Genomic DNA, 25,988 nt, shown 5'->3' on the forward strand with positions numbered 1-25,988 from the left:
GAGCTGTCCCGGAGGTGCGGGGCGGTTCTCTCCCCGATGTTATTTAACATCTATATGCGACCTCTTGCCCAGATTGCCCGAAGGTACGGGCTAGGGTGTCATCAGTATGCTGATGACACCCAGCTCTATCTACTAATGGACGGCCAGCCGACCTGCGTCCCGGAAAATCTAGATCGGGCACTATATGCCGTGGCTGAATGGCTCAGACTGAGCGGGCTGAAGCTTAACCCTGCGAAGACAGAGGTCCTTTGCTTGGGTCGCCGCGGTCCGGAAAGGGGAATCCCCCTACCAGCCTTTGACGGTGCGCCGCTGATAGCGGCGGACAGGGTCAGGAGCTTGGGGGTGCTGTTGGAGCCTTCCTTAAAGATGGAGGCTCAGATAGCAGCCGCTGCCAAGTCCGCGTTTTTTCATCTTAGGCGGGCAAGGCAGTTGGCCCCCTTTTTGGAGCGCGACGACCTAGCAACAGTGATCTATGCCACGGTCACCTCGAGGTTAGACTACTGTAATGCCCTCTACATGGGGCTGCCCCTGTCCCGAACTCGGAAATTGCAGCTGGTGCAGAATGCCGCGGCCCAGCTGTTATTGGGTCTCCCAAAGCGGGAACACATTCAGCCGGGTCTTCGGACCCTGCACTGGCTTCCAGTAATATACTGAGTCCGGTACAAGGTGCTGGTCATCACCTTTAAAGCCCTATATGGCTTGGGACCTGTCTACCTGAAGGACCGTCTTTCCCCGCACGTTCCCCAGAGAGTACTGAGGTCGGGAACACAAAATCTCCTTACTATCCCTGGGCCGAAGGAAGCCCGTTTGAAATCCACCAGAGAAAGGGCTTTCTCTGTTATGGCCCCTACATGGTGGAATCAGCTGCCGGAAGAGGTGAGGGCCCTGCGGGACCTTGTTCAGTTCCGCAGGGCCTGTAAGACGACCCTCTTCCGGCTAGCCTATACCTAGCTTGAGAATTTTAACGTAACTTGCCGGATTCTTTTATATACAGTTGAAATATTTATTAATGTTTATTGATAACTATGGTTTTATCTGTTTTTATCTGTTTTAAATGCTGATCCCTTTATATGTTTAAATATTGTAATTTTGCTGGATCTACTACTGGAAGCCGCCCTGAGCCACTCGTGGGAAGGGCGGGATATAAATCTTAAATAAATAAATAAATAAATAATCAAGTCTCCATTATACCCTATGGGAATTGGTCTCCATAAGAAATAATGGAGTGCACAGCAGACATTTATCTCGCCCCCCCCCCCCCAGCTTTCTGATGACCCTGAAGTGGGAGAGGGCCTCCAAACCAGGAATCCCCTGCCCCCACCTGGGGATTGGCAACCCTAGATACAGAGTTTAGATATAGCACATGCAAATACATCTACAGTCCACCAGGCCTTTTAGTAATGTAATCATGAATTAAGCATAACCAGTAGCTGATTGTTACAGTCTTTTTGTCATAAAACAATATTAAAACTTTAAGAAAACACAAAATTCTTCTAAAACAAATGAAGAGCTTGGTAGACAATCTTAGGATCTCCTGTCTATACTACACACAATATGGTAATAATAATAAAACTATCCTGGTACACCAACAGAAAGAGATCCAATAAAGGTTATCAACTTCTATGTGTTTTTAATTCTTTAGGATCCATTTGGCAGCAAACATCTATGCCAAAATAAAAAAGATGGATCTGTATTACTTAAAATATCTTCCAATATTAACTCAGACTATTATAAACCTTGAACAGATTGAAGTTATTTAATATGTCCAAGACATTTTTTTTTTTGCCCTTTACACTAAAGAATGGTGACTCGCATCTATTTTCTTTGTATCAGGAAATAGTGAAACAGAGCTGCACTTTCTGCTCTAGGGTGTCCCAGGAGGAAAGGTATGAAAGAAGCCTGTTCAGTCTGTCAGGGGTTGCAAAAAAACTTAGCAATTTAAAGCTCAAACAGAGAAAGCAGTCTGTGCCTGATTCAGAGTGGTGAAGAAAGAAGATATGAAAGTGTGCCACTGTTTCAGCACAGTCTCTGCATCGGCCCAAATCAAAGTAACTATTTGAGGTGTGGGAATATAAGGGTTTCCACCAGTGAAGAAAGCATGTCAAGGGGAGGCTGGCTTTCTGGTCCAGAATGTAAAATATCAGAGAACCCAGACAAACTGCAAGTGCAAACCGACCTGTCTGGTCCAAAAAACATGATAAACGTTCAACTCTGCAAAACCCAAATATAAGTATGAAACAATCTTTACTTTGGTCAGTCGTTGTACTATAAAAGCATGAACTGAAGTCAAGGGAGGTATTCTGTAAAGCTGTACAGAGGAATGGCTTATACATATAGCACAAATTGCACTCACCCAAACAAACAATAACGAATGATGCTCATCACACTTGAACAAATTGGGAACATCCATCCATATATTTTAGAATAACACAGTCCTTGAGGATCCCTCTGCACATTGAATTTTTAATTGTGCATTTATAGAAATGAATTTCACTTCCAAAGTGAGTGTTCATTGTACTTATGTGCATAAATCTGGTGCCCAGTTTCTTGCTGTCACAAACCCAATGTGGATCTACTTAAGTCAACACACTTTTCATACACAAATCCAGCCTCGGGATGACAATTAATATATGAGAAAATCAACTAACCAAACTTCACTGTGGTGCTAAACACAGAGTAATAGTCTCCAAAGTGACATATCATTCATATCCAAAGATGTCTGATTAATGCGAAAACAGGCATATATGGCCTTGAAATTGATGCATTCTTTCCTGAATTAACATAGGGAGCTTCCCAGTCTCTCTCTACCCTCCTGAAGAATTGCATACATTAATTTTCCTCTTTCCTTTATGGTCGGGGACAAAGGATGGCGATCTAGAGACAGTCGTCCCAGAGACACTCAATTGTGGTGTGCCTCAGGGGATGGTGCTCTCCCCGATGTTATTTAACATCTACATGCACCCCCTTGCTCAGATTGCCCAGAGGTATGGGCTGGGTTGCCATCAATATGCTGACCTGGCGCTGCAAGCTGTGGCAGGATGGCTCAGGCTGAATCAACTGAAGCTGAATCCGATGAAGACGGAGGTCTTTTGCCTTGGTTGCAGTGGTCCAGTCAGGGAAATTCCCTTACCAGCTTTTGATGGGGTGCTGCTGACAATGGCGTCCAGGGTCAGGAGCTCAGGGGTGCTGCTGGAGCCTTCCTTGACAATGGAGGCCCAGATAGCAGCCACTGCCAAATCCGCCTTTTTCCATCTTAGGCGGGTGAGGCAGTTGGTTCACTTCCTTGAGTGCAGAGACTTGGCAATAGTGATCCATGCAACTGTCACCTCAAGATTGGACTACTGTAATGCCCTCTACATGGGGCTGCCCCATCTCAAACCTGGAAACTGCAGCTAGTGCAGAATGCGGCGGCCAGGCTGTTATTGGGGCTCCCCAAATGGGAGCACACACAGCCGGGGCTGCAGGAACTGCACTGGCTGCCAATAGTATACTGAATTCGCTACAAGGTGCTGGTTATTACCTTTAAAGCCCTATATGGTCGAGGACCTGCTTACCTTAGGGACCATCTCTCCCCACATGTTCCCCAAAGAGTACTTAGAGCTGGGATGAAAAATCTATTAGTGATCCCCAGGCCGAGGGAGACTAGATTAAAGTCCACCAGAGAGAGAGCCTTCTCAAACTCTGCCCCCTATTGGTGGAACTGCCAGAAGAAGTTAGGGCCTTGGGGGACCTCGCCCAGTTCGCAAGGCCTGTAAGACAACTCTATTCTGGCAGGCCTTTAATTAACATGGAAGGACTAATATGGTGTGACTGATATACATCTAATATATACTGAACGCCATCTGAAGCAAGAAAACATCAAAAATGATTAGCACCAGACTGTTTTAATTGTTCTTAACTGTTTAATTTACTTTAATTGTTTCACTATTTAATTGTTCAATTGTTATGAATTTACTGGTTGTGAGCCGCCCTGAGCCTGCTTTGGCGGGGAGGGTGGGATATAAATCCAATAAACCTTAAACCATTAAGTGAATAAGCTACATTGGTGATCAAGAACTGTGGCTGCGGCATTCCAATATATGAACCCTTAAAAATCTAGTTGTACTTCCGACATAAAATAAGTCACACCCACAAATTATTTATTTTATTTTATTTATGTTAAATTTATATCCCGCCCTCTCTATAAGCGGACTTAACTAACAAGTACCCGACATTAAATGTTGCACAGGTTGTTTTTCAACAAAATGATTCACAAGAGGTGCATCAGGAAGTTCAACAATTTCAGTTTGATGATGCCCACCCACCTTTTAAATTCAAGCATTTTTCACCGCAGCCATATTAAGAACAAGGTGACAGATGCATCTCTTGTGAATCATTTTGTTGGAAAAAAACATGCAATGGATTATTTTTAATTTCTGGTTTTGTATAAATATGTATATAGATGCAAGTATAAGAATGTGCAAAGAATTTTACTGCGCAAGGAATGTAATTGGATTCACAGATTAAATTCTGTTGCACCCCATGGTCTAAATTTAGCTCTGGATTTATCATGTTTTTGTGAAACTTGTGGTATATGAGTGGAATGATGTTCCCCAATTTGATTTTTTTAAAGAAATAGTTTAATATTATAATTGCTTAATTTTGGTCTGAAAAAATTAAAAATTGATAATTTAAAAATTTAAAATTCTAAAAATTTATTTTAATAATCTTACCAAAATTACAATTAATATTTAGAACATATTGTGAATTCTTTAAAATTGATGTTGAATATGTAGATTTAAATTTTTTAATACCTTAAAAATGGATCTGTGTGTGCAATGGTCCTTTAAAGAAGATGGCGGGTGATGTTAATTATGCTCTTTAAAAGTCAAATGGAGAAAAATGTAATTGCCTTCGGAGCATTCAGCCTGCGAGAAAGGAATATGGAGACGTTTAGTCCCTTATAAGCTTATACTATTGAAACCATGGCTTCAATGATGTTATGAAACATGAGTAACTGCAGTTATTGTATTTTGATTCTTGGGTGTTGTTTATGGAAAAGTGATGTTGTATGTTAAATTGAATGTATGGGGATGTATATTAATTGCAGTGTATTACAATCCCTTGCCTGAGGAAATGACTGAAACAGGAAGTGGAATACTGGCTGTCCTGTCACACATTTTTCATGGGATTTATGAAAATGGAACATTACTGCATATACTGATTTGACTGACGTCTTCATGATTACTATGAATCGATTCTTCAAAGATTGGACTTCTATAGTTTTGTGAATGGTTGTATGTTGAGCCCATCCTATGTGTAATAAATGTTTGTTATCATAGTAATTTTGGTCATAGGAACCATTGAGTTTATGTTGCTAAGTCTTGTAGAATGACCTCTCTCTTTGTAATCCCCAATTGGCGGCAGGGGATCCCCTGATTTGGAGGCACTCGCCCTGCTTCAGGGTATCAGAAAGCAGAGGGTGGGTTGAATGTCCGCTGGGCACTCCATAATACCCTATGGAGACTGGTCCTCATGTAGTATGATGCAGAACTAATCCATGAGTATTTGGGGCTGGGGGGGGGGCTGTTTTTTGAAGTAGAGGAACCAAATTTTCCACATAGCATCTGGTGCCTCTCCACAAAAATACCCCCCCCCCCAAAGTTTCAAAAAGATTGGACCAGGGGGTCCAATTCTAGGAGCCCCCAAAGAAGATACCCCCATCCTCCATTATTTCCAATGAAGGGGAGGCATTTAAAAGGAGCACTGTCTGTTTAAATGCAATGGTCAGGACTCCTTTTGGAGTTCAATCGTGCTTGTCACAACCTTGCTCCTGTCTCCACCTCCAAAGTCCCCAAGTATTTCCTGAGCTCGCAACCCTAAAAATTAGGCATATAAAAAACAAATATAAGAGTGACAAACTAACTTAAGGCCAAATTAGATGTGCTGGCGGCATTACCTTCTGTGACCTTGCAAATCATGTTGATTTTTCTATAAAGGGAGTGGGGGAATATTTAAAGTGCAGTATGAGCAGAGAAGAGGAAGTACTAAACTTACCAGCCTGCACTCTCACCTATGACAATGCTTTTCCCTAGCCATTTTTCTCCTGGTGGGGGTTACTTTCAGATTTAGCACTATGCCAGAAGAAAAACTGTGTCCTTTTCTCTTGAAAGGAAGGCCACCTTTATGAATATCTGGACAAACCCAATTCCTGCTTTATAGGAACTTGTCACAGCACAAATTATAACACATGGATCACATATCTTCATAATTTACAGACTGTCCTTGGTCTTTAGCTTAGTTTCAAAGAAACAAACTATACCACTGGCACACAATGTTATGGGCATTAACAAAAAGTAAATCCCACTTGAGCCCAATGGAACTTAGTAAATACACATAGGATTGTACTTTAGCCATAGAGAAAAGCAATATTTCTCAGAACACCTTACACTTTTTTCCCACAACCTTTCTTTTTCCTATGAAAGGGAAACCTCAGCATTTAAGTATGGCTAGTGACTTCATGGGGAGGGAAGGCAGCATGGTATAGCTGGATCTTGTCAGATCCTGGAAGCTAAGCAAGGTTAGTACTTGGAAGGGAGACCACCAAGGAAGACTCTGTAAAGGAAGGCAATGGTAAACCACCGCTGCTTTGCCTTGAAATCCCCTTGCTGGGGTCACCATAAGTTGGCTGAGACTTGACAGCCCTTTACATGCACACACACAGTGACTTTTTGAATTTGCATAATGAACCAATTAACAACATTGTCATTAGATTTCAATTTGAATAAGAACTGGGTCCCCCCTCTCCCCATTTTCCAGAAGAAGAAAGTTGACCAGGAAGAACTGGCTGGCATCCTACAGAGAATGGATTAATTTCTCCCGCTGTAAGGACTTCTACTCATGGAGCACAGCTTTTCCCCTGCCCGCCTATTTTAAAAATATTTAATATTTTTAAAAAGCAATTATCTGACAGCAAAATTGAATGGATGTACATCTATACAATATACACAGACAGAAAGGCACTGAGCAAGCCAAAAAGCTTAGTATTTGACTTTAGTAAGTACTGCATGAGAAACAAGCAGGGGTGGAATGAGACATGAACAGCGCCCTCCTAAACAGAGTTATACTCTTCTAAGACCATTCCTTTTGAAGGGTAAAGCTCTGCTTAGGATGGCATTGTAAAATACAAGAACTCGTGGGCATTCGATGAAATTGCTGAGCAGACAGGTTAAAACGGATAAAAGGAAGAACTTCTTCACCCAAAGGGTGATTAACATGTGGAATTCACTGCCACAGGAGGTGGTGGCAGCCACAAGCATGGCCACCTTCAAGAGGGGTTTAGATAAAAATATGGACCAGAGGTCCATCAGTGGCTAATATATAATTTTTTTGGCCACTGTGTGACACAGAGTGTTGGACTGGATGGGCCATTGGCCTGATCCAGCATGGCTTCTCTTATGTTCTTATGTTCTAAAACAGCCCTGGAGCAAGCTAACCTGGACTACAGTGATGTTGACAACCAATACAGGCTTGCCCAACAACACCCATTAACAAGGTGTGGCCCAGGTCCAAGCTAACACCATAGGGTTGCCAAGTCCAATTCAAGAAATATCTGGGGACTTTGGGGGTGGAGCCAGGAGACTTTGGGGTGGAGCCAGGAGACATTAGGGGTGGAGCCAAGATCAAGGCTGTGACAAGCATAATTGAACTCCAAAGGGAGTTCTGGCCATCACATTTAAAGGGACGGCACACCTTTTCAATGCCTTCCTTCCATAGGAAATAATGAAGGATAGGGGCACCTTCTTTTGGGGCTCATAAAATTGGACCCCCTGGTCTAATCTTTTTGAAACGTGGGGGGTATTTTGGGGAGAGGCACTAGATGCTATACTGAAAATTTGGTGCCTCTACCCCAAAAAACAGCCCCCTCCCAAAGCCCCAGATACCCACAGATCAATTCTCCATGATTTTCTATGGGAATAAATCTTCATAGGGAATTACAGAGTTTCCAGCAGACATTTCCCTCCCCTCCCCCTGCTTAATGATGACCCTGAAGTGGGGGGAGGGCCTCCAAACCGGGGAATCCCCTGCCCCCACCTGGGGATTGGCAACCCTATAACACCATGAGAGTCACTTGGCCCCATTTGCTACTCTAGGGCTACAGCCCCCAGGATCTTTCCTAGTAAGGCAAGAAGCCAGTCCATCCCTGGAAATGTTAGTATTTTAGTGAAGAAAAACACCAAACATCAAAATACAAAACTAGCTAAGCAACACGGAAGCAAAGGAACATAGGTTTCATACATATACATAGACACATACATGAATGTTTGCGCATGTCCAGCCCAGAGTGGCTCATACTCTGATTCTGGTGAGGGTTTAAAGCAGTGGCTCCCATTGCATGGGCTAGTGGCAGCATACTGATGGAATTGTATAAATAGTTAGCCAGATTCAGCTGTACCCCTCATCACTTCTGGCACAGTCCCATGTGCTTGTTACAACAAACCTAGTCAGCTCAAGAAACTTCCCTCATCACTCCTTATACAAGTAGGTTGGGTATGGGAACACTGGACTACAAGCAAGATCAGTATATTTTTAAAAAGCCATTTTGCAGATGTAGAAATACACAATTATTTAACCTAATTAAATGTACAACTATGAATAAACAGAACTTATACACTGCCCATAATTTTATTTATTTATTTAATTAATTAATTTCATTTATATCCCACCCTCCCCGCCGGGGCGAGCTCAAGGCGGCTTACATGGACATGCATATGAATGAGCAGACATAACGATGGGACATAAAAACCATAAAACACTATAAAAACATGGAATAATTGACATTTCGGTGCTATAATCTTAAATTTCAGATTAACGATTCTCTGTAAGCAGATCTTAGATTGTCCTCTCTGTTGCTGCTGTAAAGCAGATTGCAAGGGGTGGTCCATATGTTGCCTAAAAACTATAGTGGCCAGCAGTCTAGTTTACAAATGCCTGGTGGAAGCGTGCCATCTTACAGGCCCTGCAGAACTATATGAGCTCTTGCAGAGCCCTAACTTCTTCTGGCAACTCATTCCACCAGCGTGGGGCCACTAAAGAGAAGGCTCTGGCTCTAGTTGTCATGAGCCTGGCTTCCTTACGGCCAGGGATTGTAAATTGATTTTGTGATCCAGACCGAAGTGCTCTCCAGGGAGCATGTGGGAAAAGGCGGTCCCTCAGGTATGCAGGACCCTAGCCATATAGGGCCTTAAAGGTGAGAACCAGCACCTTGAAACGAACCCGATACGTGACCGGCAACCAGTGCAGCACTTTCATGGGCATCCTAATGGGCATAACTCAGAATCTGTCTTTGGAGATATATTGTAAAATTTGTAATTTTATGTTCTGTGGGGGGGGTTTTAAAATGGGAAAGAAAGGTTGGAAAGTAGAGGGAAAGGGAGTATATCTGTAAGGAAATGGGGCCCTGTGCAGTACAGCACAATAGCTGTACTAAGTGGAAAAACCTCTTGACATTATTTCAGGTTTTTCTCTGCAACCAGGTATGCTGCAAACTTGCAACTCCAAAGTTGTAATACACACTTTGCAAATGCAGAAAGTACATGCCAGCATCACAGCAGAAGCCTAGTGGAGAAAAAGCTGCCAACACCCAGCAGTAAGTTTATCCCAGAACCAGTCTCAAATATAAAAAAACTTCATGTATGAACATTCTTCTAATATCTTTTGAATCTTAGGGTCTTCATTTCAAAATCCTGGATCCTTGAGATTTCACTCCAATTCTTGGAGTTTATATTCTGTGCATTGAACAGGTAAGGCAGTTAATGTATTTGAGCCCTGTGATCTTGAATTAGGCTGTGGAAGCCAGGCATAAAGATAGGGTTGCCAATCCCCAGGTGGGGGCAGGGGATCCCCTGGTTTGGAGGGCACCCCTCCCGCTTCAAGGTCATCAGAGAGCGGGGGGGGGGGGAGGAGGGAAATGTCTGCTGTGAACTCTATTATTCCCTATGGAGATTTATTCCCATAGAAAATCATGGAGAATTGATCCGTGGGTATCTGGGGCTCTGTGGGGGCTGGTTTTTTTAGGTAGAGGCCCCAAAATTTCAGTATATCATCTAGTGCCAATCCCCAAAATACCCCCCAAGTTTCAAAATGATTGGACCATGGGGTCCAATTCTATGAGCCCCAAAAGAAGGTGCCCCTATCCTTCATTATTTCCTATGGAAGGAAGGCATTGAAAAGGTGTGCCGTCCCTTTAAATGTGATGGCCAGAACTCCCTTTGGAGTTCAATTATGCTTGTCACAGCCTTGATCTTGGCTCCACCCCTAATGTCTCCTGGCTCCACCCCAAAGTCTCCTGGCTCCACCCCCAAAGTCCACAGATATTTCTTAAATTGGACTTGGCAACCCTACTTAAGGATGGAATGGACACAGGTATGAGAGGCCTAAGATGAGGTCCGATCTGGCTACCCATTCGCAGGTGGTAGTTCTTGACTATCACTGTAGGGGGGAGAGGTAAGGGGGAAGGAGAAGCCCATGCCAGACTCATACATCCTCAGCCGACTTTCTCAGGCCCCGCTGACTGCTCGGCCTCAATTCTCTGGGGCTGCTCAGGCAGAAAATCCCCAGCCCCCCTTCTCCTGCTCCCCCTTTATTATTCCAGGCAGAGGCACTTCCGCAGTCCAGTAAAGACTCAGCACCCACAGCAGGGGGTGGGGGGTGGCTTGGCCAAAGACCAATTTGCATGAACCAGGGTCAGCTTCTTTAGCCTCCACTTCCAGGAGGAAACCTGTCGTCTAACTCTTGTATCCCATAGCCAAGCAGAACAGAACCCCCTATGCAGCCTGCAGACTTTGCACCACTGACACCCCTGTCTCCTTGTCCTCACTCCTGAAAATTCCCCCAACAGATGCTGCAAGCCCCCAAGCAGCCAGGAAAGCTGCCCAGGAGTCAGGAGCTTCTGGCAGGGGCTGCTGTACAAACAAAGGCAGCAGCAAATCCAAGGACAAAACATAATGTCCTTAAAACGAGCAAGTGAGAATATCTGGCACTGAGTTGTGCTGGGGTGTGGGGAAGTGCCCCCTGGAGAAAATACACACACACACACACAGACCTTGGGTACTGTCAGGCAGGAAAGGGAACCTGTGAATGGATTTCATCATTGCTGGAACAGGCAGCTGCCCTAAGAGCTCAGCAACCTCATTCTCTCTCTGATAGAAGAAGATGATGATATTGGATTTATATCCCGCCCTCCATTTCGAATCTCATAGTCTCAGAACGGCTCACAATCTCCTATATCTTCTCACCCTGTGAGGTGGATGGGGCTGAGGGGCTCTTACAGCAGCTGCCCTTTCAAGTACAACCTCTGCCAGAGCTATGGCTGACCCAAGGTCATCCCAGCAGGTGCAAGTGGAGGAGTGGGGAATTAAATCCGGTTCTCCCAGATAAGAGTCCGCACACTTAACCACTACACCAAACTGGCTACCCTCCCGTGGGTAGTCTGTAGGGAAGCTGGAGTTCAGGTCTTGTCTATCCAGACTCTGGAAATAGTGGGTCAGAGCTGCTTTTTTTCAAGTTCGGCACTTCTCCATATCCTAATGTCTGCAAGTGTTACTGAGACAGATCATTTGCAAAGGCCTCCAAGCCAGAACTGGGCGGTGGGGGAAGGATTGGATCCTATAATCTCCAAATAAGCTACAAATACTTAAGATTTGTAATATTTTCCCTTACCATACACAAGGCTCTGAAAATTTGTTTTTAGTACATTTTTATCCTGCCCATCCTTCAAAAGGCTCAAGTCAGTGAACATTGCTTGCCTCCTCCTTCATTTTATCCTCATAACAACAGCCCTGTGAGATAGACTAGACCAGGGGTGGCCAAACTTGCTTAATGTAAGAGTCACGTAGAATAAACATCAGATGTTTGAGAGCTGCAAGGAAGGAAGGTTGGCAATAGATGGGGGAGGGAGGAGAGATGGAAAGAAAGCAACTTTAACTTTAAATGCATTCTCCAAGCCACCAGCTGGCTTGGAGAAATGATTTAAAGAGAAAAATGCCTTCTCCAAGCTGGCTGACAGGGCAGTGGGGGCTTTGAGAGGCACACAATATGTGTGGAAATGCCACGTGCATGCCTGGGCTAGACTGATACAGAGTGAATGGCCCAATCACACCCAACTTCACAGCAGAGTGGGAATTGGAGCCTGGGCCTCCCACATTCCAGTGATCTCACCACACTGCCTGTCAGCTAAGCATCAGAAAGTCCACACACACACCCCTTGCTCCAAACCTTTTGTATTCATAGGCAAATCTAGATATAGGAGGATTCTTTGAAAGTAATCACTAACTACTGGGAAGAACTGAAATAAAAAGTTTCAACATTGGACCCAGAAACAGAGTTAACTCCCAGCACAGCTGTTCCCTTCTGTGACTACCTCCAAATTTATTCCAAGTTCTTGATTTTGGATCACTCCAACACACTTTGCCTATAAATTGTGCAGTTATACTCTGGATATACATACCCATAATATCTGCTTTGTGCCCTGAAAATGAGGTTTCCCCCACATCTTGCTTTCTAGAAAGATTTATTGGAAGGAATTCACCCCAGTTCACCAACACCTAGGCTAATTCAGTTCTTATTTGATAATCCTTTTTCACAGCAAATGCTCAGCTTATACAAGATGGTTTGACTTCAGCACATGAACTTCACCCTGCAGGATCTCTTACATATTTGACCCTCGGGAAAATGTGGGGGCAGGGAAATAGTGGATGGAATTGGCTTTTGTGACAGAATTTCCCCAGGAAGGAGCTGGATGTTCTGACTTGGGCATGCCAACTGTGATCTGAGGTTCACCATTTATCTAAGGTAGCTGTTTCATCTGGTGTCTCTGTGTTTTTATTTAGTTCCCTCCAGATATGTTCCATTTTTCTTTTACTATAACTTCATCATTCACAATAAAGTACTTTTTAATTGTTTGTTGTAAATAGACTGCATACTGGATATGAGATTAAAGTAAACTAGTCAATTCAGAGGGATTGTGTCTTTTCAGAGACAGCAATACTTTTTTCTAATTCTTCTTGAATATCTGAATTTGATGCAGGTGCTAGTCTCCAGTTCCTTCTTGTCCAAAACATCTCTTCCCCAAAGCAAAAAGTCATTCTGGGCTTCCCTCCACCACACTGGAACAAGGGGTGCTCCAGACAGATCCTTTGCATTTGCAGAAGCACCCATTTAGAAACAGCTGCCTCCATTACAGGATCTTTGACATGGAAACTCCTAATTTTTTATGGAACCCCTCTGTGGCTGCTTTCAGACAGCTAATTTGAGTCGCCACCGGAACAGCCCAGGTCTGGACCAAAAAAGCATGGTGAAACGCACACATGAGGAAACCCTGCTTCCGCCCTTACCTCATTCCCCAGCATCGCCATGCTGCTCCAGAAAGCATGTTGGAAGTGGTAGCAAATCGCCAAAGCGCTTCTGAGGTGCCTTTCCCAGCTATCTGAACAGACAGGGAGCACCAGGGAAGTGGTGTTCAAACGCTCGAGGGGTGTGACTGCTCCTCTGGGGTGCACACAGCCTGTGCCCATTCCGGCAGTGAACCATGCACCATCTGACTGCCCCGGGGTGCTTTACTTTATGCCAACTTACTTCCGTGACGGTTGGCTACCACCCCAAGCCACCCCGCTGTATCCAACCTGAGTTTTGTATTACTTCTAATCTCCAAGGCAGCCATTTTGTTGTGACACTGATTTTTTGTTTTCAAAATCCTAAAACTGATCACAAGTTCAGTGAGGCTAGGGGCCCATTATATACACAAATCAGCTATATTTTGGCAGGCCTTGATCCTAGATAAAATTCTGCAGTGCTTGCCGTCTCCCTCACTATTTTGAGGTCATGGATCCTTTGTTCTTTACCCAGACATGCTTTTTAAAAGAAAAAAAGTAAGAACCTTCTAGCTCCAGTAGCAAAAATGCCCTGTACCCACAGTAGTCTAATAGCTAGCTGACTTGGGCAGAGACCAGCTAGAAAAACATTGCTGGGACACAGATACCTGCAAAAACCTATTGATGAATTCCACTGTGCAGATACTATTACCAGGTGAGGGGGCAATGACACAGAAGAGCCTGCTCATTGTTTTGTGCTCAGTTTGGTGTAGTGGTTAGGTGCATGAGCTCTTATCTGGGAGAACCGGGTTTGATTTCCCCACTCCTCCACTTGCAGCTGCTGGAATGGCCTTGGGTCAGCCAACTAATTGGAGTTGTCCTTGAAAAGGGCAGCTGCTGTAAGAGATTTCTCAGCCCCACCCACCTCACAGGGTTTCTGTTGCTGGGGGTGGGGGGAGAAAGGTAAAGGAGATTGTAACCACTCTGAGATTCAGAGTATAGGGTGGGATATAAATCCAATATCTTCTTCTTCAACTTGCTCTCTATCTTCCAAGTGCTGTGAAACTGTTGTAATTTTCCACTTCATCAGACTGACGCATGCCATGTCACTTTGGGTAAAGGTAAATAGCCCAAGACTTGGCATCTCTGGGCACTAGAGGTGCTTGGCCATTATAAATATCAATCCAAACAGCAGTACTCCCCATCAGCAATTTGTGAGGGGAAGCTGAATACAAGGAGTTCACTTTTCTTCTATACCACAGCATACAATATCATTTGCCATAGAAGCCAAGTCATCACTACAAGCCCTGGATCTTGCTTCTTGTGCTAACAGTCACACCTCCCTTTCTCTCCAGCCTTTATGACCTTTCAGATTATTTCTTTGCTCCAGACAACTGCCCATCAAAAACAAATAAAGCAGAGTGGCCAAACTGTGGCTCTTTCACACACATGTGGCTCTCAAAGTCCCCACTGCCCTGTCAGCCAGCTTGGAGAAGGCATTTGTCTCTTTAAATAATTTCGCCAAGCCAAGCCAGCCAGTGGCTTGGAGAATGCATTTCAAGTTAAAGTTGATTTCTTTCCACCTCTCCTGCCTCCCATTGGCCAGTTTGGAGAAGACATTTCTCTCTTTAAATCACTTCCCCAGGTCAAGCTAGCTGGTGGCTTGGAGAATGCATTTTAAGTTAAAGTTGCTTTCTTTCCACTTCTCTCTCCCTCCCCCATCTATTTTCCTTCCTTCCTTTCTCTGATATTCATGTCTTGTGGCTCTCAAACATCTGACATTTATTCTATGTGGCTTTTACATTAAGCAAGTTTGGCTACACCTGCAATAAAGAAATGTAGCTGTACAGATCATATAATCATTCCCAAATGAGGGTTCCTGGTACCAGTTTCAAAATGTTCAAAGATGGGGAATAGGATATGGTTAAGATGCTAAAGTTACCTGAGAAAAACTCAACCCTCAAATGATTCACTAGCTCTTGCTCTGTGTTGTCCAATTTACATGGAGGACCCAGAGTCCTTTTCCCCAAGTGTTCTGCTTTATGGCATGTGAAAGTTTCAGGACAGAGAAGTCTCAGAAGATCCCAGGAGAAATTGTTTTCTAGGAGATCATCCCAGCCATGCAACCACAACTGGACCAACATTCACTTGAGGAAAGTGGACTAACAAAGAGGATGAAGTAAGCATCAGCTGTGGAACATACAGCATGGAAGGGGGAGAAGAACAGATTCTGATGTGCCTTTGACCACCCCCTTTGGATGTCTCTTAGAAATCTTTGTGGCTGTCTGACTAGGACATCCTGCGCCAGTCTTTGTTTGTTTATTTAGGCATGGATCATAGCAAGACAATTGACAGGAGATCTAATGTGAGACCTGCCCCACAGTAATCATTAAATTTCCCAACAGAAGGATCTCAGAGAGCTGATACATTCTTTCCCAGACACACAGAGGAAAGCTATTGGTTCGGAGATACTATTCCTGCCTCGTTAGGAGATTAATGGGTGATGGGTTTATGCAGCTATTTCAATTATGTCCAGGCAGCTCAACGAGGGGATTAGCTCCTTCTCTGTGGCCAGAAAGTTCCAGGTGGCTGTCCCAGTGACCTAGACACCATATAGTCTTTGGGAACCAGTTCAATGCTCCAACATTAAGTGAAATAGGTTATTTCTGATTTACTCTCCTCTTTTTCTGCCCTCACAATATCTACAAATATCCTTGTTTCCCCAAAATAACACCTGGCTCCCAGAACTGGTTAAATATTGACGCAACAGATTTATCACTCCAAGGCTGTGCTGGACCCTCCCTTCTACATCCCATTTTCTCTGCCTTATGGCACAATGACACCTCCAAGTGGCTTCAGAGGCATGATGGGGAGCCATAGAGTTGGAAGCCAGCAGACAGCAAGATCAAGGGAAGAAGAAAGTAAGAATGCACAAGATATCATACATTATGCATCCAAGAAGCAGTGAAAGCTGTGCAACAGGAGCAGCACTTTTTGTGTCTGTGCATGTGCAAATATATGCATGCATTTGTAGGGATGCTCCCTAAAGCACTGTGTAAAGTTAAAAGCAGCCAGCTGCCAGCCAAGTATATGAAACAGAATTTTTTTACACACACACCCCTTGTTTCCCAGATCAAGCCAATCTGGCCTGCTGCACCACTAAGACCAGCAGGTGGACTGGTGCACCTTTATGCAGTACGTGTGTTCATCTGGATAGAGAATGGCTAATCTGTTTCCCAAGCACAGCTGCATTCAACTGGATGGGCATGAAACACAATATGGCATCAATGAAGGCAGCATCCTGTTTATATGACTCCTAGATTCAAAAAGGTGTATGGAAAAAGGGTCTGGATATGAATATATAAAAGCCTGGACTCTGTTATGCTGCATGCAAAGAAGAAAACAAGTGCTCTCATCATGTGAAAAAGTAAGCAAGGATGTAAATGTTCTTTATTTGCATACGTGAAGCTGCTCAAGACAGTGTGAAGGAAAAGCATCAATGCAGCACACAACAAGAAGTTTGCCTGTGAAACACTGGAGGAAAGCGTAGTGTCCTTTAGTCATGTGCAAGGGATTCTATGTATGTCTGCAGTCTATACATGCTGTAGCTATCCAAGCTTCCCCCCCCTTCCCCCATGTGTCCCAGGCCTGAAGTTGGCACGGTGCCCCCTGGCTGGGGTGCAGACTATTTCAGGCGCCTCCTGGGAATCTCGTTTTCAGTGGAAGGAGAAATCACAAACACAAAGTAGCAGTGTGGTTGAACTAGGCTTTCCCCCCTACCTAATGGATTCTGTGTGTTTCCCCAGCAATATTTGGTAACCTTGCAACACTTTGCCAGGGAGAGGGAAATAATATTTCCTGTACTTCTCAGAAGCAGTCTAATTCTGGTGAAGTTTGCATGGGGGACAGGTATATCTTTACTGTCTGTTCCCAGAGCTTTTGAAAGAGGAAAGAGCGATGGGCCAACAAAGATGATGTACATCTAAGACAAATGTAAACAAATGCATAGCCTCCCCCCTCCACGGTCACCAGCTGCCTGGGTCCTGGGCATGCTCCAGTTCCCAGGCCCACCTCCTGCGTGTTCATGTGTATACAAACCATATCAATCTGATCTCATCAGTCCTCCAGGGTAACAACAATCTGGTAATAACGTGGCAACAATTCACTTCCCCTGCAGCCAAGCCCTCTGTTCAGAATAAATTTCCTTTGCTCTTAATCACCACTCCTTCCACCATCATCACTTGACTTTACTTATTAAATATCAGTTAGTGGTGCCAGGATATTTCCCCCTCCCTGCTTAAATCTGTGGCAGGCCTAACAGGGCAAGCACAAGCTTCTGGGAAAGGTGGTTAACAGAGAAACCTTCATGCAACACAGGCTGCATCCAAGCATAACGGCGATACTCTCTCCTGAGCAGGGTTTTTTTTGTCGAAAAAGCCCAGCAGGAACTCATTTGCATATTAAGTCCCACCCCCTGATATCAAGCCAGCTGGGACTGTGTTCCCGCTCAAAAAAAGTCCTGCTCCTGAGGAATGGAGCAACCAGATGAAGGGGCAAGGAGGTTTGACAGAATCAGAAAATCCTCATGGTTCAGCCCAATCAAAGAAGGTAGGACTTTTTTGCAACTAAAAGATCCAGGTACTGCTCCATTTCTGTCCCAGATAATTCGGTTTCCCCCACGCCAAAGAGGCAGTATCCGGCATATTCCAACTCAGACTGGACATTACAGGATCCCCAGGGGACTACCGTAGACTTACCAGCAACCCCTCGCTGCATTTTTCTGCCATGGTTGGGGTCTGTGATGTGGGCACCCACCTGCCCACTATCCCGTCTGGCTGGCTGGCTACACTTCGCAGGCTACACAGAGACCTCAGATGACAGCACAATTAGACCAAGGAAACAGCAAGCTGGAGAAAAGAAAAAGGGCACAGGTCAGAGAATTGGGAGGGGGACAAACAGGAGGTTTGCTTTCTATACCCTAAATCTTCAGCAGGAAGAAGTCCCACCAACTGGGTTCTCTACTAACATTGGAGCTCTGCAAACCTCTTTTTAAAATATAACAATAATTAAACTGTTGACATTAAAATGATATGAGGCTTGGAGGAATCCCAGGATTGGAGTGATCATGCTCCCTATCTGCCCTTTTGTTTCCAATCCATCCAGACTTTTGAAGTGAGAAGAGGCTGCAAGTATTACATATGGCTGGAAAAGAGCATAGCTAGTGCTCCGGGCAGAGGAAGTCTTCAGGGCACTGAGCACGCAGAGGGGCACAGCTGCCACCAAGGACACAGATGGGAGGCAATTGCCTTCCACCCTGGTGCACCTAGTCACGTTCTGGGTTGACTCGGCCATTGTGCCAGAGACCAGGTGGTCCTGCCAAGCAATGAAAAGGAGGAAGGAAATTGTCCACCCATTCCCTGGTCCAATACAGAGCAGTACAGGAAAGCAGATTCCTATTCATCTATTCCTTGTATGTGTGCGAATGCACATGTGCACACACACACGTGTATATATCCAGGGCATCTGTCTGTCCATGATGGGAAAGGGCAAAATTTAAATTTAGTCATGAAGGGAAAAGTGTTGCAAGTAGGGAAGAAGCATGAGGTGATTTCTTTACATTGTAGCACATGGAAGCTGGGTGGAGTAGGGAAGGGTGGGAGGAGGGATGTTTCAAAGGCCTGAGTTGGTAAGATAAGGAGTTGAGCATTTGCCAGCTGTCTCACAACTGAGATCTCAGGCCTGGGACACAAACTCTGACATATACTCTTTGTAGGATGGTGCTACTGCAAAGAAGGTAATGGGTAGGCGGGGAACTGAGGCAACCCTAGACCTTCATTCAGGGCCCCCAAGTCCCAGCTTCTTGTTATTTTTTTTGAAGGGGGGGTCAAATGACTCATAGAGACCAAAGCTACTTTATCTTCCACCCACACAATGGAAGGGAGGCCCTTTTTATAGTTATGTAACTTTTCTAAGGTTCTTTTGGGAGGACAGAGCCCTGAGAGACTTCCTACCTGACTCCAACAAAAGGACTACTCAAGTACCCCACTCCCCTTCCACCTTGTACTGTGAGGGAACAGCTGCCCTGTCTTGCCTTCTAGAGGGTCAACTTGTCTGTCTCAGAAATTTCTCATCATAAGGGGGTAAAACTTTACCTAGTCCTAGACTCCTTCTTCTTCCTCAAACAGGACTTGCATATAATAGAAGAGCAGAGATGAACTAGCATCCAAAACAGAGCTTGAGAACCAGTCAGATGACTCACGACATCATTTGTCCCCCATCAATTCCTATGCTTAAAAGCCTGGAGCCAAATATAAACTTTAATACCATTGTATCCCCAATCAGCAAATATAGTTGAGTGTGAGCGGAAGAAATTTTCTGTGATCAGAAACTGGCAGAATTCTCCAGACTCTGACTATTTATTCAAGGGACAACCAGAGCAATTGCCAAGTGATGTATGTACAGGAAACAATAGGGTCCCTTTACAGAAGTCACAGCCATATCTTTCCTACTGCTAGGACAGAAGTGGCCCTTCTGTAAGACATGAGACATGTTTGGTTCCTGGACATATCAAAGAGAAGCTCCTGAACAGATCAAGACCAAAAAAGTAAAATGGAATACTATCAATACGCAGGGTGCATGTCTAGCCCTTCTCTTCCACTTCATTCCCTCTCAAAATCATGTTATTGTAAATTAGTTACCTAAAATTCACCACACATAACTAAAATTGTGGGGGAAATTTCCCATTGTTCCAAAGCACTCTGTAAGTACCTTCTACACACAATTTTAGAGGATTCAAAGCACTGCACATGCATAATGTTATCCCACTTTTATAACAACCCTTTAAACCAGGCCAGTATTATTATTTCTATATTTTAGATTAGGAAGGGTCTGTCTTTGCGTGTGTGTGTGTGTGCGTGCGTGTGCAAGCACACACGTGTAAAGCTGCTGCTTGTTAATCTAAGACTAATAAGGCCAATGCAAAAGGGAAAGTTGAATGAAGGGCTCTCTTCAGTCAGCAAACCACAGCATGAAGCAGTCTTGTGGCACTTTAAAGACCAACACCATGACATAAAGTTGCATGGTCTAGACTCCACCTCACAAAAGATTCCAGTCTGCAAAATTATATTCTATAATATATCTGTCTCACAAAGTTCATTTTGGCTTTTCTGCAACAAACTAGAGATGCTCAAATATCTGCTGGTTCAGCTCACATGCTATTTGCAGGTTGCAGGCAGAGATCTGACTTTTCAACTGCCAGTCTGACAGTTTGTCTGTCTGTTTGGCAATGTTTGGCAGGTTGTTTCATTGTGTTCCTTACTAACTAAGCAGTACAGTGCAATTGACTTTTCGCATATGCACCTTCTTGTATAGCCCGATTGATTTCTACTATTGCCTCCTCATCTTTGCCATGTAAGTGCTCTGCTGAGCAGACAATAGTTTAAATAAACAAATCACTCATTAAATCTCTCTCAGATCATATAAGTCAGTCATCAATAAATGGTGAGTTTCAATAAAGTCCTACCCTTTGGTACTCATCTACATGGTTTTTAGTGGAGCTAACAGCCACCAGTTTGAATTAGGAGAGTCTTTGCACATGTGCAGTCTTGGGAAAACCTGATACAAACTGGTTCAGCAGGTATTCACAATTGATATAAACTGACTCACATCTGATTGCCACCTTTGAATATGATGAGCCTGACAGTCGAATATGTTTGTGGTTAAATTCACAGCACCCTTACAACAAATTAACAACACTATTCCTTCAGAAATGGTCACTGTGCTACACTAGCTGTTATGATGCTGATCTACATTCAAAATCACTAGAAGATCCAGAAAGGTAGCCATGTTGATCTGAAGCAATAGAACAAAGACAGAGTTCTATGGCACCTTTAAGACCAACAAATTTTTATTCAGTGTCAGCTTTCATGTGCCATTGGATTCTCAATTTGTTCTAGTAGCTCCAGATTAATACAAAACATGTGTGTGATTGTGTGTGTGTGTTGTACTGACATATCTGAGGTTGGGGGGGTGGGGACAATAAGGAGTATCTGGGAAAGGGATACACAATATCAGCAGTATGAGCAGGAGGGAAATCGTTGAGGGGAAAGTACATCATCAGCATAAGCACAGAAATTAAAACTGGCCATGGAATTCAGCACCTTGAGAATTAAAAGCAAATTCCTAACATCTGTGAATTCAAAGGTAAGTAAAAAGCACTTGGTAAAATCCCACCAGGGAGAAAGTGGGGGGGGGGGGCGGGTAGGATTTCCTCCAGACAGAAGGGAAAGTTCTGACTCCACAGAACAAATATAAACAAAATAGTCTGATTTAGATACTTCATAATCAGTCCTTAGCACAACATCTGGACAACCGTGGCATAGTGGTGTGGAGTTTTCAGCGCAGAGCATAGTTCTGGTTGCATAAATTGGGTGCAACCACCCTTTTTGCTACCTGTATTTAAGGTAAAAGGTGAAGTCTCTGTAGCACTTCTACCAGGAAACAGGCCTTTACATAAACAATATGCAATGACAACCTCTCTGCTACTAATGTAGCTCAGCTCCTACTTCCAAAAAAGAGTTCAAAATGCAACTACAGTAAAAATCCAAGTAGCTCAAGATTCTGCCCAGAGGAAATACACAAGAAAAAACAAGGCTGAAATTGCTTCCTAGGGCCTTCTTTGCAATTCCCTATTCTGTAAATAGGGCCCTGGGAACCAACTTCAGCCTTGTAAAAAATAAAAGACCACTTTTCTTTACTCCATGAAGGGACAACTAAAGCAAACTCTTCTGCAGCAAAGTGAGTGGCTCAGGAACAGAGGTGGCCATGCAGCACAACAAAGAATTGTCTGAGGCCAGAGAAGAGGTTGTGCAACCAGAAGGACACCAAGGGGAGGCCAAAACAGAGGCCCTTTCTGCACCAGTGTCCTATGTATGAGCAAGGACATGAAAGAGACTCAGAAGGTATTATGCGATACCACAGCCAACCCTGCCCCTAGGCTGAAGTGAACTACCCCCACTCTAGACAGAGACCGGAATGATGCTTCCCTTTTCATTCTCAAGCAGCCCTTGTCCTGCCAACAAACTTCTGGGGAATTGGGATGCAGAAAAGTTTTCTACTCTGCCATGCCAAAAACAAGGAAGCACAATAAGAATCCCACTAAAAGAGCTGAGTACATCTCACAAAGGGACCTGAGGGAGCTATGCCCAGAGATGGCACTGTGTCTCAGAGCCACTTGTCATACGCTCTCAAGAGTGGAATGCTTACCTTGTCCATGTGACAGATCAATAAGGAACCCCCCCCCCCCCATTTTGGCACAGTGCAGGGAGCTCCCCTGCCAGCAGTCTCTCAACCAATTGAATAGGCTTTGGCAGCCACATGTTAGAACTGTAAGGGGATCAGAAGTCCTGCAGGGAAGTCAGTAAAGTTAGCTTGGGAGAGTATGTGATGACTTTGAAAAGGGTGCCAGACCCTGTTAAGTGGGGATGGGAATATCCTGCACCTTGAAATCCAGGCCCCTGCCCTGTCAAAGTGTTATAATAGCAGAAGGCAGATCTTCAGCTATGCTTGCTACTGATTCACCACTCCAAGCTAGCACAATGCAGGGAATGCTGCCCTAGGCCGAGTCTTTCTGGTCGTTTAAGCAGCTGAGCTCAGAATCTGAGAAACTGAGAAGTACTGCGGCAGAATCCATATTCCAGCCATGCAAACTGCCTGCTGCTGAAACATGTTTTTGTAGTATGTTTGTATGCAATAGGCAATCCCTACTAGTCTGGATCTGACCCTTTTAGAATGAGTACAGGGGCTGTATCTGGGGTCTAAGTCAAGCCACCTTCATCCCAGTTCATGTCTGCTGCCTGGCTTTTTCCCCATCTGACCTTGGAAATAAAACTTTACCATCTAGAACTCCAAATTGACTTTATGGAGTTATCTTCCTTTGTTGCAGTAAAAACAATAGTCTCATGAAAAAGAAACTGTTAGCTCTTCTTTATACTCCTATATCTGTGTATGGCATTTAATGCATTGAATAGTGGGCTCTGTCACATGGGAACTTAAAACATAATAAGCATATTTCATCTTTAAGGTGACCAAAGATGCTGTTTCAATCTGGAAGAAGAACACTGGGCAAATGGGATGCTGCCTCTCCATTCCACTCTTTCTTAATCCATTTCCTGGACCTGGAGACAGTGAATGCTGAGAGCCTTTAGCATGCACATTAGTGAATCTATGACTTCAAACATAATTTCATGTTGGACATGATTTTATGGCAAGATATCAGTTACCGCAGGTGAAGAGGTCTGCAACCACCCAACCTATTGCTTACTCGTATGTATTCCTCCTCCAGATTGTTGTGTCCATGGCCCTGGGCAGCTCCAGTCTGTCACTTGTGAACATGTCCAGGGTGGGTATATTCGATCTGACCTCTCCCCCTCCCAGCGCCGGGGGACAAGGATCCATAGAAGCGTTATAGTGAGGCACTACGTTTTGACTACTAGAAGAAATGCGAACTCGCCCCCCCTCAGCTACAGAAACAGGAGCCAATTCCTTGTCCCGTCTCCATGAAGAGGGATGGGGAGCCCAGAGAGAGGGGTACTTACGCGCGTGTGAATGGCGATGCCCTGGGAACCTGGGATTAGGAGGGCCAGAACTCCGAGCCAGATCGGCAGCATTCTCACAATATGCTGGCAGCCGGGGTCTCCAAGCAGCACCCCCCCCCCCCGGCCCGGTACCCCACGAGGCGCACCCTCCCCTGTACCTCTGGGGCCAATTCCTCCCTCCAGACGGCGCAGCAGAGCGGCCGAGTCCCCGGGGACACCTGTCCCAGGAAGGTGCGCGGTCCCTTTAAAAGCAGCCGCCCGCCAGGGCAGGAAAAGGGGGGTTACATCAGCCGCCGCCACGTGGGAGCCGCTCGGCGCTCCTCCCCTGCACTGCACATGCCGCCGCTGCCGCCGCCGGCGGGGTGGAAAATTACTGCGCGCGGACCCCGAGCTCCGGCCCGCAGAAGCCCCTCGGCCGCCCCCGCCTCCTGTGCAGCCGCCCTGGGCGGGCTTCTCGAGCGGCTTCCCCAGCCGGCCGCCCGGGCACATGCCGGCGGCAGGGGATGGGCAGCCCGCCTCGCCCCCCGCAGCCCTCCCGGCGCCGCCCTCGCCCTCGCCCTACCTTCTCCATGCCCCCGGGGGCCGGCCGGGGCCGCCTGCGGAGCCTCGCGGGTGCCTGTCCAGAGGGCTGCTCGCCGCCGCCGCCGCCGCCTAACGCGACAATTGCATCAGCCCGGGCCTCGGCGGCAGGCGGCTCGGCGTCCAGGGAGGGGCGCGGGCGGGTCTGGGCGGCGGCGGCGGCAGGAGCAACAGCAGTAGCCCACTGGGACTCTCTGCGGCGGGCTCGGGGGCCGCGGACTTTAAGCAAACTTTGGGCAGATCGGCGGGGAAAGCAGGCCCCTCCCGGCCGCGCGTCGCTCCGCCCCTCTGGTTGACTGGGACCAGCCCGCCTCTCCGACGTCCCCCGCCCTGCCTCGGCTCGCCGCGACGCCACAGGGGCTCCGAGGAGGAGGCGGCGGCGGCGACCGCAGAACACCGCCCGCTTGGCTTCTCCCTCGAAACTGTGGCCCCCTCCCCCGCAGCACACGCGCGCCCCCCGCCCGCCCGCCGGGCCGGCCCACAGACGCCTGGCCAAAGGGAGCGGGGAAGCGCGCGCATCCCAGCCGCGGGGCAGGGGGGCCCGGACGGACAAAGGGCGAGCACCCGGCCACAGCCTCACGCCGCAGCCGACGGAGCCAGGAAACCCGCCGGCACGCTTCGTCGTGGGGTCGTGCCGTGCCTGGTTTAGCACACTGGCTTGCCTTGCCTGCCTTTCGATCCAATAGGAGCGCGCTAAAAAACCGCAAACCGTCAAGCAGCACCATGGACAGACACACCCCAGAACGGCGCGCACGCACACCCAAGCCTACCTAAGCGAACTGGCTGGGCAGGACACCCCGCAGCTAGGGATGCTCGCACCTGCAGTGCTCTTGCCACCGTAGTAACACGTCTGTCAGGTGTGAAGGTGCCACAGCCACGGGCTCCTCCTTGTCTTTGCGGCCATCACACCTGACGGTCAGCGGTCCCTGACAGATGCTCGCCACAGCCTCTGCTCGCAGCGCCTTGGCGTGGAGCCCCGCCCTTCTCCAGCCTAGCCCCCCCTCCCCCCCCCCACGAATCGAGCGTAAGCTCGAGTGCATATGATTTGGTGCGTTTAGTAAGGAAGGGGATCACATTTCCACTTTTGCTCTGGGTCTCAGACAAGCATAGGCCTCCCGACGTCTCTCCCCTTAACTCAAACTCGCCCCAGATGTTGTTAGTCGCCCACATGATAAAGCCAAGGGAAGGAAAGAGCAGGAAACCCCTCCCCAGTCTGAACCTGGCATTTCTGGTTTCGCCCTGGAATGGACAGAGCTCATCCCAAACCAACCACCCTTTTAGCCTTGATCTAAATAATTTACTCAAAAAATTGGGGACAGCTACGACGTGGCGTTCATATAAATGCCTGTGAACCCGAGGATTTTGTCCTCTGCCGCCCCCTGCCGGAGCACTTAGTTCTCCTGGCAGAGTGAAAGGCTTGGGGCAGAGGATTCCTCAACACTTGCCTGAATTGCACCACCCGAAC

General features: G+C 46.1%; 1 protein-coding gene across 1 annotated transcript in view; it reads right to left on the reverse strand.

The window, feature by feature from the left end:
• SLC6A9 (solute carrier family 6 member 9) overlaps positions 1 to 18,256 on the reverse strand; it is a 52,533-nt gene extending 34,277 nt beyond the window's left edge. The window contains exon 1 of the mRNA XM_060231679.1: positions 18,107 to 18,256. Coding sequence (XP_060087662.1) covers positions 18,107 to 18,136 — 30 coding nt within the window. The 5' untranslated portion in view covers positions 18,137 to 18,256. The remainder of the gene's footprint in view (positions 1 to 18,106) is intronic.
• Positions 18,257 to 25,988: the final 7,732 nt, after the last annotated feature.

The sequence above is a fragment of the Heteronotia binoei genome, chromosome 2 (assembly GCF_032191835.1).
Source record: "Heteronotia binoei isolate CCM8104 ecotype False Entrance Well chromosome 2, APGP_CSIRO_Hbin_v1, whole genome shotgun sequence".
Lineage (NCBI taxonomy): Eukaryota > Metazoa > Chordata > Lepidosauria > Squamata > Gekkonidae > Heteronotia > Heteronotia binoei.